The 16,704-nt window shown below is 39.7% G+C and overlaps 1 protein-coding gene across 1 annotated transcript in view; it reads right to left on the bottom strand.

The window, feature by feature from the left end:
* The window catches only part of LOC127421049 (ribosomal protein S6 kinase alpha-4-like), a 40,538-nt gene that overhangs the window by 13,263 nt on the left and 10,571 nt on the right, over window positions 1–16,704 (bottom strand). The window contains exons 8-14 of the mRNA XM_051663768.1: window positions 15,778–15,881; window positions 15,434–15,584; window positions 15,084–15,245; window positions 10,554–10,679; window positions 10,320–10,453; window positions 9,463–9,556; window positions 4,524–4,694 (exon numbers count right to left, since the gene is read on the bottom strand). Coding sequence (XP_051519728.1) covers window positions 4,524–4,694; window positions 9,463–9,556; window positions 10,320–10,453; window positions 10,554–10,679; window positions 15,084–15,245; window positions 15,434–15,584; window positions 15,778–15,881 — 942 coding nt within the window. The remainder of the gene's footprint in view (window positions 1–4,523; window positions 4,695–9,462; window positions 9,557–10,319; window positions 10,454–10,553; window positions 10,680–15,083; window positions 15,246–15,433; window positions 15,585–15,777; window positions 15,882–16,704) is intronic.

Below are 16,704 nucleotides of genomic sequence, written 5' to 3'. Positions count from 1 at the left end.
TCCAGCCTTTGCCACACAGTCCACCCTCAGCATCCTGGCACTGACAGAAACATGGATACGTCCAGAGGATACAGCAACACCTGCTGCTCTCTCCAACAACTTTTCCTTCTCTCACAGCCGTCAACACACAGGGGTGGGGGAACAGGTTTGCTCATTCATAACAATTGGACTTTTTCACCACACTCTTCACTATGTAACAATACTAGTTTTGAATTCCATGCTATTACTACAATGCAACCCTCAAAATTACATGTTGTTGTCATCTATCGCCCTCCAGGTCAGCTGACAAACTTTCTTGAGGAGTTGGATGTCCTGCTGTCATCCTTGCCGGAGGATGGTAGGTCACTTGTGGTTCTTGGTGATTTCATCATACACCAAGACAAGCCCCAGGTCACAGAACTGAATACTCTTCTGGCCTCATTTGACTTGGAAAGACTACACACCACAGAAACTCACAGATCGGGCAACAAGCTGGACCTTATTTTTACACATAACTGTACCAACTCAAATATTCTTGTTACTCCTCTACATGTCTCTGATCACCACTTTGTTCAATTCAACATGACTCTCCCATCTACATTAAAACAGACTCCACCTTTGCTTTCCTTTCACCGTAACCCCCATTCTCTTTCACCCTCACGCCTTTCCACTGCTGTCTCTACCTCTCTTCCCACACTAAATGTATTTTCCACGCTTGATGTAAACACTGCCACAGACACACTAAGCTCTACTACAACCTGTCTAAACAACATCTGTCCTACCTCCTCAAGGCCAGCATGTACTACACCACCCAGCCCCTGGCTATCTGATGTCCTTCGTGAACATCGGACTGACCTCAGGGCAGCTGAGAGGAGATGGTAGAAATCTAAAGATCCAGCAGATCTAGGTAAATATCAGTCTCTGCTTGCAACGTTTTCAGATAACGTTAAATCTGCAAAAACATCCTATTACCAGAACAAGATCAACAGCATCACAGACACTCGCAACATATTTAGAACATTCAACACACTTCTCTGCCCTCCCCCTCCACCACCTGACACATCACTGACAGCAGATGTCTTCGCCATATTTTTTACTAATAAGGTTACAACCATCAGCAATACATTCTCAGCACCACCCCCTGTCAAACACCTGTCCCCTGTATGCAACTCTTCTGTCTCTATGTTCTCTCCTCTGACTGACACTGAGGTCTTTAAACGCCTCTTCTCCAACCACCCCACCACCTGTTCCCTTGACCCCATTCCTTCTCACCTTCTCCAGGCCATCTATACGTCCATCCTATCTGCACTCACATACATAATTAACACATCTCTACTTACAGGCACTTTTCCCACTACATTTAAGCAGGCTCGAGTAACCCCACTGCTGAAGAAACCCGCACTTAACCCCACACAAATAGAACACTACAGACCAGTCTCTCTCATCCCATTCATGGCAAAAACACTTGAAAGGGCAAATCTCTGCCTATCTCTCACAGAACAAGCTGCTGGATGACAATCAGTCAGGCTTCAAAAGTGGACACCGAGACTGCCCTGCTGTCTGTCGCTGAGACAGGTGAAAGCTGAATCAAGATCATCCGTCCTGATTCTGCTGAACCTTTCTGCAGCCTTTGACACAGTCAACCATCAGATCTTACTCTCTACCCTCTCCTTGCTGGGCATCACAGGAACTGTGCTTGACTGGTTTAATTCCTATATCTCAGGTAGGTCCTTCAAGGTAGCCTGGAGAGGTGAGGTATCCAAGCCACATCAGCTACTAACTGGGGTACCTCAGGGATCAGTGCTTGGGCCACTTCTCTTCTCTATATACACAACATCACTGGGACCCATCATTCAGGCACACGGTTTCTCTTACCACTGCTACACTGATGACACGCAACTCTACTTGTCTTTCCAGCCCAACGACACCACAGTGACTGATCGAATTTCAGCCTGCCTGGCAGACATCTCGGCCTGGATGAAGGAACACCACCTGCAACTCAACCCAGCCAAGACTGAACTCCTTGTCTTTCCAGCCAACCCTGCTGTTGAACACAACATCACTGTTCAGCTGGGTGCAACTACAGTAACGCCTTCCAAAACGGTCAGAAGTCTAGGGGTAACCATCAACAGCAGACTAAATTTCACAGACCACATCTCAAAGACCGCAAGATCATGTAGATTTACACTCTACAATATCAAGAAGATAAGACCCTTCCTCTCTGAATATGCCACACAACTGCTTGTCCAGTCACTTGTCATAACTAGACCGGACTACTGTAACGCTCCCATTGCAGGCCTCTATGCATGTGCAATTAGACCCCTGCAAATGATCCAGAATGCAGCAGCATGTCTGGTCTTTAATGAACCAAAAAGAGCGCATATTACACCACTCCTTGTCTCTCTCCACTGGCTGCCGGTTGATGCACGAATCAAATTCAAGGCTCTAATGCTGGCATACAGAACAGTCACTGGGTCTGCTCCAGCATACCTAAAATCATTTATGCAGAGCTACGCACCCACTAGAAACCTGCGGTCGGCTAAGGAACATCGCCTTGTTGTACCAACACAAAGAGGCACCAAAACACTTTCCCGGACTTTCAGCTTCATCATACCACAATGGTGGAATGACCTTCTCAACTCCATCTGTGAAGCTGACTCAATCTCTGTCTTCAAAAAAATGACTAAAAACACATCTTTTCCACGAGCACTTAACCAGTCTTTAATAAAAAATAAATAAATAAATGAATTCTTGTTGCACATTTCATCTGTTTTGAATACTATTGTGATGCTAGTGAAACTTTGTAGTATGGCACTTTTCATACCACTGTCTCCTTAAGATAATTCACTTTTGTTTTCCTCTTTCCAAATGAATAAATGTAAATGTAAAATGTAAATGTAAATGTAAAGTGGCATTCAACTGATCACAAAGTATAGTCAGGACATTACTGATGTAAAAAAAACAGCACTATCACTAATTGAAAAATGTCATTTTTGATCAAATCTAGACAGGCCCCATTTCCAGCAGCCATCACTCCAACACCTTATCCTTGAGTAATCATGCTAAATTGCTAATTTGGTACTAGAAAATCACTTGCCATTATATCAAACACAGTTGAAAGCTATTTGGTTCATTAAATGAAGCTAAACGTTGTCTTTGTTTTTGTTTTTGAGTTGCCACAGTATGCAATAGACTGGCATGTCTTAAGATCAATATTAGGACACAAATGGAAAAAAAGAAACAGCTTTCTCTAGAAACTCGTCAGTCAATAATTGTTTTTTGAGGAATGAAGGCTATACAATGCTTGAAATTGCCAAAAAACTGAAGATTTCATACAAATGTGTACACTACAGTCTTCAAAGACAAAGAACAACTGGCTCTAACAAGGACAGAAAGAGATGTGGTACAACTAAACAAGTGGATAAGTACATCAGAGTCTCTAGTTTGAGAAATAGATGCCTCACATGTCCTCAGCTGACAGCTTCATTGAATTCTACCCGCTCAACACCAGTTTCATGTACAATAGTAAAGAGAAGACTCAGTGGTGCAGGCCTTATGGGAAGAATTGCAAAGAAAAAGCCACTTTTGAAACAAAAAGTAAAGGTTAGAGTGGGCAAAGAAACACAGACATTGGACGACAGATAATTGGAAAAGAGTGTTATGGATCTTAACCCCATTGAGCTTTTGTGGGATCAGCTAGACTATAAGGTGCGTGAGAAGTGCCCGACAAGACAGCCACATCTATAGCAAGTGCTACAGGAAGCGTGGGGTGAAATGTCGCCTGAGTATCCGGACAAACTGACAGCTAGAATGCCAAGAATCTGAAAAGCTGTCATTGCTGCACGTGGAGGATTTTTTGATGAGAACTCTCTGAAGTAGTTCAGTAGTTCACCAAAACTCTGGTGTGAAAGCGGTCAGAGAAACTGCCATTGAAGAAGATGATGTCAACTGTAGTGTACTTGTCTACAGTCCTCCCTGCATGTGGACAGCACATTAAGATTCCACAGCACAGACACAAAATCAGCCCATGGACAGCTGAGCACAAGTGAGTGCTGAATGCATAATATCACAATATCTGCTGCATCTGAACCAGAAGTGAAACCAGGCAAACTATGAGTGATGATCGCACAGTTGACAGGAGATCTGAATGAGAGAACAAGAGACTGAGTGAGCTGAAAGGGAGCTGGCATGACCAGTTAGTGGTGCAGCAGATGTGTATATAATGCATTTGTCAGCGCATGACAGCACCCTTTTATGAGTTCATAGAGAACTGAGAATTTATTATATTCTCCATCCTTTGCATTTGCGTAGCCACATGCTATTTGATCAATTGACCATTTGAATTAAAATATGTTCATTTATCTGTTTGCTGTTCACACATCAATAAATCGTCATTTTAGGTCCTTTCTTTGTCCTTCTCTTTTTGGCAATGTGCCATGAAAAATTAGAATTTCCTCTTTATGCCAGTCTTGCCCATCTATTCATCTATCCGTTGTAATCTCAATAAATGTTTTTGACCACTGTTATTTTGTGTATCTCTGTACCTCTGGTTTGAGGTCTCGGTGTACTACTCCAGCCTCATGCATGTAGCTGACCGCAGACACCAGACTCTTCATTAGCTGACTGGCCTCCCATTCAGCAAACATCTTCTTCTTCCTGATCCGCTCCAACAGCTCACCGCCACGCAACAGCTCCATGACCAGATATGTGTGATACTGGGAGAGGGATGGAAAGGAGTAAGAATGGAAAGGAGAGGAGGAGAATTTTAAGGTTGGGAATCGAGAACTGGTTCTTGTTCAGAACAGGCTCCATTTAAAAAAAGAATAATAGCAGAACCGTGTGATTTTTGTTTCCGTTAACGTGACTTCAATCAGGCAGTGCGGTTACTGACTGGTGGTTCATATTAGAGGTAGATGGTTTTTCAAATGAATATATTGAATGTTAAAAAGAATTCTTAGTCTTTCCTTACAGAGATGGCCACAGACATAGAGGCTACAAGAGTCCAAAATTAGTCAAATCCAAGATGTGTGTGTGTTGTGCAACCAGAATCCCAATAATAACCACAAAAAAAAAAAAAAAGAAGATTTAGTTAACACAAAACTTTCAATTATAAACAAGCCTGAAATACACCAGGGACTCTTATTTTGAAATGTATGTGCTTCTAGAGTTCTGACAAACTTGCCGCAAATTTTCCACTCATTATTTTCACATGCAAATGAGCTTGCGATTCGCCATAAATGTTTGCCAGAAGTTTGCAGCTCTTAACCGGCAGTGGTGAACCAGCAGAAAACCTTTGGAGACAATGAAGAGTTTGCCGCAAAGCTCATTTGCATGTGAAAATAATTAGGGTGGTTTGCCAGAACTCTACTTTTGTAAGGGAACACACGGTAAACAAAACATGCACTCTTACAATCATCTACAATGTATTGCAATAGAAACACTATAAAGTAAACATTGCCATATGGGCTAATAAATACTGTAGCGATCTTTAGCAATTGCTTTTCAATTAACATACAGTTGTGCTCAAAAGTTTGCATACCCTTGAAGAATTGGTAATATATGTACCACTTTTAAAGAAACCATGAGTGGGCAGGCAAAACACATTTCTTTTATTTCTTATGGGATTCATATTCAACTGTAGGTTATAACAGAATGGCACAATCATAAAACAATCATGGCAACGAAGAAAAAAAAAAATGAAATGACCCCTGTTCAAAAGTCTGCATACCCTTAGTTCTTACTACTGTGTATTGCCCCCTTTAGCATCAATGACAGCGTGCAGTCTTTTGTAATAGTTGTCTATGAGGCTCCAAATTCTTGCAGGTGGTATAGCTGCCCATTCATCTTGGTAAAATGCCTCCAGGTCATGCAAAGTCTTCGGTCATCTTGCATTAACCACATGTTTGAGATCTCCCCAGAGCGGCTCGATGATATTAAGGTCAGGAGACTGTGATGGCCACACCAGAACCTTCACCTTTTTCTGCTGTAACCACTGGAGGGTCAACCTGGCCTTGTGCTTAGGGTCATTGTGGTGCTGGAAAGTCCAAGAGAGACCCATGCGCACCTTTCGTGCAGAAGAATGCAAATTGTCTGCCAGTATTTTCTGATAACATGCTGCATTCATCTTGCCATCAATTTTCACAAGATTCCCCGTGCCTTTAGAGCTCACACACCCACAAAACATCAGTGAGCCACCACCATGCTTCACAGTGGGGATGGTATTCTTTTCACTATAGGCCTTGTTGACCCCTCTCCAAACATAGCGCTTATGGTTGTGACCATAAAGCTCTATTTGGTCTCGTCACTCCAAATTACAGTGGGCCAGAAGCTGTGAGGCTTGTCAAGGTGTTGTCGGGCATATTGTATCCATGCTTTTTTGTGGCATTGGTGCATTAAAGGCTTCTTTCTGGCAACTCGACCATGCAGCTCATTTTTGTTCAAGTATTGTCGTATTGTGCTCCTTGAAACAACCACACCATCTTTTTCCAGAGCAGCCTGTATTTCTCCTGAGGTTACCTGTGGGTTTTCTTTGTAACCCGAACAATTCTTCTGGCAGTTGTGGCTGAAATCTTTCTTGGTCTACCTGACCTTGGCTTGGTATCAAGAGATCCCCGAATCTTCCACTTCTTAAAACGTGATTGAACAGTACTGACTGGCATTTTCAAAGCTTTGGATATCTTTTTATATCCTTTTCCATCTTTATAAAGTTCCATTACCTTGTTACGCAGGTCTTTTGACAGTTCTTTTCTGCTCCCCATGGCTCAGTATTGACTATTTATACACCGACACTAATTGCAATTTAAAAAGCCACAGGTGTGGGAAATTAAACTTTAATTGCCATTTAAACCTGTGTGTGTCTCCTTGTGTGTCTGTAACAAGGCCAAACATTCAAGGGTATGTAAACTTTTGATCAGGGACATTTGGGTGATTTCTGTTATCATTATGATTTAAAAAGGAGCCAAACAACTATGTGAAAATAAATGGCTTCATATGATCACTATCCTTAAATAAAAGACAGTATGATCAGTCATATTTTCAAAATCAATGCCAAAATTAAACAATTTCTGCCAGGGTATGCAAACTTTTGAGCACAACTGTATGTGTCTTTTATTTAACATTCATTAAAGAATAACTTCATGAATAAAATGTGTTATCACATTTTTGGATTGTTTAGAATTTGATTTAGTCTATACTTGTAGTCAGGATAATTTATTGGATTGAATTTATGCATCTAAAAAGTCTGTTAAAAACAAAAACACATTTGCAAATAATTGGTAAAAGTACTAACATTTTCACTAACTTGGGAGCTGAGAAAATATGTCATTCTCTGTGTAAAGTGTGTAAATGCTCAGTTAAAATATATCTGAAAATATATGGTCCCTATTTTAAATTATCTCTATACCATCAGAGTAAATGTAATCACTTTTTCAAGTTTGAGTTATTGGTTGAGTTTTCTTCACTTATTTTATTTTTTTTTATTTTTTTTTATATTAGCTACACATTCAATAATGCTTATCTCTTAAACCATACTTAACCCATTATTTCAATAGAATATCATGAAATATACAAAATAATAATGGATGAAAACAAAAATGTGCCATGTTTGGGGCCTTTTTGGGGCATACTATAGGGTATTTTTGCCCTCAAATTTTAAATATCCACTGCATTTTTGTCCTGACACTGGATAATACACAACCTGCCCACAAACAAACATGACTTATCATAGTTATTGTTTACAAGTCTTATGTGTTTTGAGAACATATTTCAACATCCAAAATAATTTAATGAACTGCTTTTGATGCAATAGTTAGAAGGTTAACAAATTCAAACATATGACATTCGTAATTTTTATCTCAGATTCTTTAGTTGATTTTAATGACTGATCTAGTTTTGTAGTCATGAGTTGTTCTGTAAACTTTCCTTGTTGTATACATTATGCTGCCCAAAAATGATAATTCTCTCATCATTTACTCACCCTTATGCCATTTAAAACTTGTATGACATTTATTTTGGGAAACACAAACATCGATATTTTTATGGAAATATGATGTGAATATTAGGGATGCACCGATACCACTTTTTCTCTTCCGATCCGATTCCGATATCAGAATACTTTTCATTCACAAAGTTATTTTTTGGAACCCATTCAACTTAAATATTATTATTATTTGTAAACAAATGATAATAATAATATATTATAATAGTGATATATAGTAATATATCTCAATCGCGCACCTTTTGTCACGGATCCACCGGTCTCTCTCTCTCTCACTTCCTCACTGCAGTCAGTGCTCACTCTCCCTTGAGTTCTGATTACACGCACCTGCATATCATTAGTGGCTAATCAAGGACTGCATATATACCATCACAATCATCTGTTCAATAAACCCTTCTACTGAGTTCATATCTCTGCCTCCGTGAGTCTCTCCATGACACCTTTAACTTTTAAACCCTCATGCTTTTATTTTGACATTCTAAACTCTCCAGGAAGTCCTGTATGTGTCTGTCTGTTGGCAAGTTCACAGTAGTTTAATTCGCTTCTTATTCAAATTCTGGTAAAAAAAAAAAAAAGTACCTCCAGTGCCATTCTAAATGCATATTATAAGTGAAACGAACTAATGAGCATCTACATCTGAGATGTTGTTTGTGAGTAGCGCTCAAATATTGCGTGTAAACAGCAGCGCCATTCAATAACGTGCTGGAGCTGTGCGTGCATTTTATATATTTACTTAAAAACACAGCCTTTTGTGATTCACAGAGCTATCGCACGTCTTCAAATGGCTTTGAACAAAATGCATGAGTCATATGAACTGCTTTAATGGTGTTTTAATGGTTCTTTTGTCATTTTTTGAGCTTGACAGTAATGAACATGACTAACACACAGTATCGGATTTGGATCGGGCTCGTCAGACGGATACCCGATTTGTTTAAAAACGTCAGTAACGAGCAGATATCGATCCAGGTATCGGATCGGTGCATCCCTAGTGAATATATCCATACAACTTTCAAGCTCCAAAAAGGACATATATGCAGCATAAAGGTAATCCATACGACTGTCAGTTCTGCACATGTGCACAAGCTTTACACATGCTCTAAGCATGCATCAAGCGCAAGGAAGTGTAATCGAGCTTTAAATCATGATCGCACCAAGAACAATGCAGATATCAAGACCCCACTGACTTGCATTGTAAGGAAAAAAACACCTCATATCTCCGTGAAAATATGTTCATTTGTGTTCCACAATGAGAATTATCATTTTTGGGTGAACTATTCATTTAATGGTTCCTGGTTCAAGACCAGTAGGTTTATGGGGCCAGTAAGGAGCCAGTTTGAAAACACATGGAACGGTTTCAGATTGGGCACCAGCTCTGAAACCATGTCCATGGAAAAGGAGTAATAAAAGAATGGAGTAAACAAGCAACAAAATATTATATTATTGCTTAAATCTGAAGTATTATAAGTGTGTTGTGTGCAAAGGCATACCTGATCAGTATAGACCTCATGGAGTGTGACAATGTTCGGGTGAGATTCACACTGTCTTAATGCTGCCACCTCTTTCTGAGTCATGGCCTCCATCCTACAACAGCAGACAGAATCATGTTAAGACTCGAGCATCGCTGGGAATCTAAACATATCTCTACAGACGTTCAACACCACAATGGCTGAAAAAGTGTGCACGGCCCATAGATGATTCATGACTATGATTATGAGTCAGACATGGTCTTGAATTCCTGTAAGTCTTGAATTTCTGTTCAGTAGTGATTTGTTAACTCAGTAATCGCTCTGAGTGTATGACTGATAACTCTTAAATTCAATTTGTGAAACCAAATTCATAAAAAAAAAAACTGGATAATAAAATGTCTTTGTTTACAAAACAGATATCTCTAGTTGAATTATTGAACTGTACTTTATGTTCATAGTAGACAACCACAACATGAAAAAAGTTGTTTATTTATTGTCTATTTATCATTTTATGGTGTCCATTCTTTCTCATCATATTCAGACTGTAGATAAAGTATGAAATTGTGTTTGCTGTGGGGCTGTACATGTCAGAGGAATATTTGTTTCACAGCCATTGAAATGCCCCAAAAAACAGTTTAAACAATATAAATTGAACAATTAAATTCTTCTTTAAGGGATGAACAAATGCAATTAAGTAAACCAAAATATTCTTACGGTTTAGTGTCATACGGCTTAGTGTCAACAAAAATCAGTGTTTGACAGCTAAAATCATTTACTAGTAGAGCAACATTTGATGTTCATTGAAGACCCCAAATTTTGAACTGCTTTGATTTTGAATGAGGCTTTTGCGGTGAACAAGTGTGACAAAGTGTTTCTACCTTCGGCTGACAATTTTTACAGCATATTCCTGCCCACTCTGCCTGTGTCTGCACTTCCTACAGACAGAGAAACTGCCCTCACCAAGTGGTGCCCCCAGCAGGCACAGCTCATAGTGCAGGAAAAACTGAGACTCCTGGAAAACACAAAAAAGGAGGACGTTTTACTCTTTTCAACGCAAATCTTCAAAGTTATTTTATTTTTTAAAGCTTCATTTTGGAGGGGCAGCGGTGTACCTTTAGCATAGCACTACGATGGACTGTAGCAGAACCGGGCCTGTCAACATTCGCGTGAGCATCCAGGACATCCCCCATTACCACGTTCTTGTTGAACAAGATAGAAGGAGCCACGAAAGAGTAGCCCTGAGAGCAAAAGAAGACACAATTAACATAGAGTAGGGTTGATACCAAATATCAACACCAATGCCAGTGAAATTTCAAGATTCTTCATGCCAGTGTCGACACCACAGCACAAACTATGCTATTGGACACACTCCATTAAAAGTTAAATATTCCTAGAAACATTAACAAATTTAAAAAAATGGCATGTAGCCTTCAAGTATTTCTCAATTAAATATTGCTTCATGTTTTTGCAAGTAATTATTCAAGTAAACAGTTATAAAATTAACAAAAGCAGTATTTAGTATTCTAGTAAACATTCAGAAATGTTAAAAAAAGGTAATCAAATGTAAAATCAAACTATGTGAATTACTGGAATAGTCTTCACGGCATGATTATTTAATAATAATAATAATAATAATAATAATAATGATAATTAACCCTTAAATGCATGGGTGTTTCGCCAAACATTATTACATACTCGAGTCTTTAGAGACCCGGCATGTATATATCTATCACAAATGGATCTACAAAATGCCCAGATAGTGCCAAATTTTTTGAAACATTTTGAAGACAATTAGAAAATAATAGAATATATTCTGATATATTTTGATGAATTATTTTTCATATATCAAAGAGATGATGTGAAATATAAAAGAATAGGATTTAATACTTCCACACTGACAATTCATGAGATGCAACTGGCTGTCAAAAACATATTGAGTACACATAATACATATGCTACCCACAAGCTACAAATATTTATTTTCTCAGGCACTTATTGAGTCTAAAGCTGCGTTCACACTGCCAGTGACATCGCGCGAGACAGCAACACGATCCTATTCATTTTCAATGAGAGCAGAGCGACTTCTGGTGACACGAGCTGCCACGGCCGTGGAGAGCGACAAGACAAGTTGAGAAAATGTAAACTTTATGCAAATGACGAGTGACATTCACGAGTGACTGCTAATGAGAGTGAAGACATCAGAGCTCACGTCATCTGTCTCCTGGCAGACTGGGGACAAGTGCATGCAAGACAGAGAAGTTTCAGCGTCGTGAAGGATTTTTACTGTTCTGTATAATTTGTCTGTAACCACATGCATGGTATAATAAAACAATAATGCGTAGAAAAGCGTGTCAGAAACGGTCTGCATTCCGAGTGAGTTTGATTCATTAATTCATGATAGACTGATTGTCTTATTAATGATTTAATACACTGAACACTGCTGCACATTTTATAAAACACTCTACACTGCAGAATGTAAAATTTAAGAGACAAGAGAACTGATTCCTTGTCAAACTGTGATGATATCTTAATTTAACCAGTATTAGGTCTCATCCGTGATCAAATTTTTAAACGTTATTGCCAGACGTGCAGTCCTCCAATAACGTTACAGCGACAAACAGTAGCCCACTAGCGACACAGATCAGAGTCTAGCGACACTAAGCCACAAAGTCTCTGGCAGTGTGAATGCAGCTTAAATTACGGAGCCCTGAAAAGGACAGGGCGGGATTTTTTTTTCTGCAATTGTTTTGCGTTCCCTCACAATAGTTTGCGTTCCCTTGCAATAGTTTTGCATCCCCTCGCAAGAGTTTGCTTTCCCTCGTAATAGTTTCGCATTCACTCGCAATAGTTTTGCTTTCCCTCGCAATAGTTCTGAGTTCCCTCCCAATAGTTTGCCGTTGGCGTTCCCTCGCAATAGTTTGTGTTCCCTCGCAATAGTTTGCCGTTCCCTAGTTTGGCGTTCCCTCGCAATAGTTTGGCGTTGGCGTTCCCTCGCAATTGTTTGCTTTCCCTCGCAATAGTTTGCATTCCCTCGCAATAGTTTTGCGTTCCCTCGCAATAGTTTGCGCTCCTCACAATAGTTTTGTGTTCCCTCGCAATAGTTTGCCGTTCCCTCGCAATAGTTTGGCGTTGCCGTTCCCTCACAATAGTTTGGCATTCCCTCGCAATAGTTTGCGCTCCTCCCAATAGTTTTGTGTTCCCTCGCAATAGTTTGTGTTCCCTCGCGATAGTTTGGCGTTGCCGTTCCCTCACAATAGTTTGGCATTCCCTCGCAATAGTTTGGCGTTGGCGTTCCCTCGCAATAGTTTTGCGTTCCCTCGCAATAGTTTGCGCTCCTCCCAATAGTTTTGCTTTCCCTCGCAATAGTTTGTGTTCCCTCGCAATAGTTTGGCGTTCCCTCGCAATAGTTTGGCGTTGGCATTCCCTCGCAATAGTTTGCGTTCCCTCGCAATAATTTGGCGTTCCCTCGCAATAGTTTTGCGTTCCCTCACAATAGTTTGCGTTCCCTCACAATAGTTTTGCGTGGCCTGATTTTTATTACCATAGTTTTCATTTTCTTGTAGTATCATTATGGTTTCATTACAGATATCATGGTTAAAATATGGTTACTGTAGTAAAACCATGGTATATTAAATGCGAGTGAAGAAAACTATTGCGAGGGCATGCAAAACTATTACGAGGGAATGCAAAACTATTTCAGAAAATAATTCCCGCCCTGTCCTCTAAGGGGCTCCATACTAAAAAGATGCACAATCTACATAATTTCAGTAGTACACTCAAATGACAAGAGTCATATCATACTGTTCATGTGTTGTACTTGCTATAGTTTAATTCCATGTTGTTTCTTCATCAAATAGCAATGTCAAATGTAAATGAAGTCAATAACTAAAACAACAGCGCCACCTTGAGTAAGAAATAGCATGTATCCTATGTTTGTGTGTACGCTTATGGAATACTGATAATTCCCCATTTTCACACAGAAAATCAATGTGATATTGTAGTCATTTATATGATTATACTGTACACGTAGTACTCATTTGACTTGTAATAAACAAATAAATATATATCCTGTGATAGTAAACTTGTATAGATATTAAAAATATGATTTATGGAAGCAAGAAAAAACATATTAAATCTCGGGTCTTTAATGACTCTATACACTTTGGTAATTAAGCAGTAATAAATATTTTTTTGTAATTTCGCTTTTTTTTTTTTTTACTATTCAGAAGAGAAAGGTTCAGGAATACTAAAAATGAGCATAACTCAAAAAACAAAGAGAAAGCCCCTCAAGTAACAATAATTTAATATATAATGATTAAATAATTATAAATAGTTATATTTAAATAATAATAAATAGGGGGGCCTGGGTAGCTCAGCGAGTAAAGACGCTGACTACCACCCCTGGGGTCATGAGTTCGAATCCAGGGTGTGCTGTGTGACTCCAGCCAGGTCTCCTAAGCAACCAAAGTTGTCGGGCACTTCTCACGCACCTTACAGTCTAGCTGATCCCACAAAAGCTCAATTGGGTTAAGATCCATAACACTCTTTTCTAATTATCTGTTGTCCAATGTCTGTGTTTCTTTGCCCACTCTAACCTTTTCTTTTTGTTTTTCTGTTTCAAAATTGGCTTTTTCTTTGTAATTCTTCCCATAAGGTCTGCACCCCTGAGTCTTCTCTTTACTGTTGTACATGAAACTAGTGTTGTTGGCTGAGGACATGTGAGGCATCTATTTCTCAAACTAGAGACTCTGATGCACTTATCCTCTTGTTTAGTTGTACCACATCTCTTTCTGTCCTTGTTAGAGCCAGTTGTCCTTTGTCTTTGAAGTCTGTAGTGTACACCTTTGTATGAAATCTTCAGGTTTTTGGCAATTTCAAGCATTGTATAGCCTTCATTCCTCAAAACAACGATTGACTGACAAGTTTCTAGAGAAAGCTGTTTCTTTTTTGTCATTTTTGACCTAATATTGACCTTAAGACATTCCAGGCTATTGCATACTGTGGCAACTCAAAAACAAAGACAATATTAAGCTTAATTTAATGAACCAAATAGCTTTCAACTGTGTTTGATATAATGGCAAGTGATTTTCTAGTACCAAATTAGCAATTTATCATGATTACTCAAGGATAAGGTGTTGGAATGATGGCTAAAAAAATGGTTATGGTGCTGTTTTTTTACATCAGTAATGTCCTGAATATACTTTGTGATCAGCTGAATGCCACTTTGGTGAATTAAAGTACCAATTTCCTTCCGAAACAGCAAAATCTGTACATTATTCCAAACTTTTGGCCGCCAGTGTATATGCGATTTTTTTCCCCGCATGTTTACATTTACTTAAGACTAAATGACTGTTGTAGATAGTAACAACTTGGTACCGAAGTAGCAGTACTTTACAGCAGAGTTTATTTTGGTAGATGATGTAATTGCATTGCCAACGGCATGAGGTGTGAAGGCTGAACGAGAACACCATAGAACAGGATAGACATGACAGAGAAGGTGTTAAAATAATAAGTGTGTGTATTTGATGTGTGTGTGATGTTACATTAGCTGATCATAATGGAGGGCAGTGGCAGGAAATGGAGTGTATTGTGTACATGTATTTGTCTCTCTAAAAGTGGCCCAGGAACAGGTGTGTGTGTACCTGAAATAGACGGTCTGTACTAGGTGGTGTGCTGGCAGGGGAATAGACTGGCTCCATCCCTGTAAACTCTTCTGCAAAGTTTCCCACATCCAATTCATTTCGGAGTTCTGGACGGAATGGACTCGCAACTTTTTTCTCAGCCAAATCAGACCAGTTTAAACCCTAAAACACGGAGAACAAGTGGTATTAAATGAGCAGTAGCAAAAAAAAAAAAAAAACATTTTTTACTTTTGAGTCAGAGAAAGGATGATTAAGAGACTACTACTACATGGAGCACTGAGAGAAAGAAAATGTGTAGAACAAAAAAAAGCTGAAATAGGTAAAGAAAAAAGCAGAGTGATTGAGAGAACCTTGAAGAATGGATGACTCTTGATGTCCTCTGCCCCTCGAGGGCCAGACCCCAGTCTCTTATGAGGGTCCTTCACCAGTAATTTTCTCAAGAGGTCCTGCGCCAAAGGTCCAATTATAGAGGGGAATGGAGGCTCACAGCGCAGGATACGTCTGAAACAGAGAGAGAACTAATTTAATTCCGGGAAATTATTTCTCTGATGCAATCATCAATATGATGCAATCACAATGACAGTTGTCATCACTGGGAGTTTAAACAGTTTGTGGGAGCAAACACACAGATGTGTATTTGTGCGAGTAGGTCATTAGAGTTATAGAGGTTTGTCTGTGTTCTGGCAAAACTCACTTGGACACTTCGCTCTGGGAATTCCTCTCTCCCTCTAAAGTAAACGGAGACGCTCCCGTCAACAGCTCAAACATCAGAATCCCCAAACTCCACCAATCCACCGTCTACAGGAAGAAAAGGAAGGAAAGAAGTTAGGAGGGGGGGGGAGGGTAGTTTTCAGCTCAGATTAATGCCTGTCTGCCATTATTCGTCACTACCGGCGAGAGGGCAAGGGTCACTAATGATTATAATATAGGGTATAAATCTGAGACCAAAGTGAACAGAGTGAAAACTGTTCCTGGCCTTAAAAATGAACTTGTTCTGGACCACTATAGGGTCTCAGTCCACTTTCCATTCACACTTTTGTTTTCTGGACCAAGTGCCGGCCCTACCTTTTAAGTGACATATGCGGTTGCGTAGGGTCCCCACGGCCACCAGGCCCCCCCCATACTATGGGTTCAGTATAGCCAAATAACTATTTGCAATAAGTGTAAATATCACTGGGTACACAGCCCGGCTATATGCACACCAATAGTTCGATGGAACCTATCAAAGCTATTAAAATTACTGCATACGTTTAGAAGACATGGAGAGATAAGTATGTGCATTTGACCTTCCTCAGCTTAAGATTTGATGTGGCGACATTAGTTAGGCAGTTGGTTAGTTGCGTGTGTGATCCGGGTTCAAGTCCACCCGTTTGCCAATTTCACAATTATCTCCTTATCAATCCATGTAAGTGAAGACAGACTGTGGCTGTACATGCCATCGGAAAGTCATTTATTTTAAATAAAAATGAACTCCTTTCACAGGCCGGCTGAAAGCGAGGGTCATGGCTGTGACTCGGTTACCCGTTTACTGGACCTGAAAAGACCGCTGTAAAGCCGCGCTTTGCATTTAAAGACAGCAGTGACGAGGTACCATTAAGTGACACATCAGGTGCATTTCTTC

This window comes from Myxocyprinus asiaticus, chromosome 3, assembly GCF_019703515.2.
Source record: "Myxocyprinus asiaticus isolate MX2 ecotype Aquarium Trade chromosome 3, UBuf_Myxa_2, whole genome shotgun sequence".
NCBI classification, from domain to species: Eukaryota; Metazoa; Chordata; class Actinopteri; order Cypriniformes; family Catostomidae; genus Myxocyprinus; species Myxocyprinus asiaticus.
This window is presented reverse-complemented; position numbering and strand designations above follow the sequence as displayed.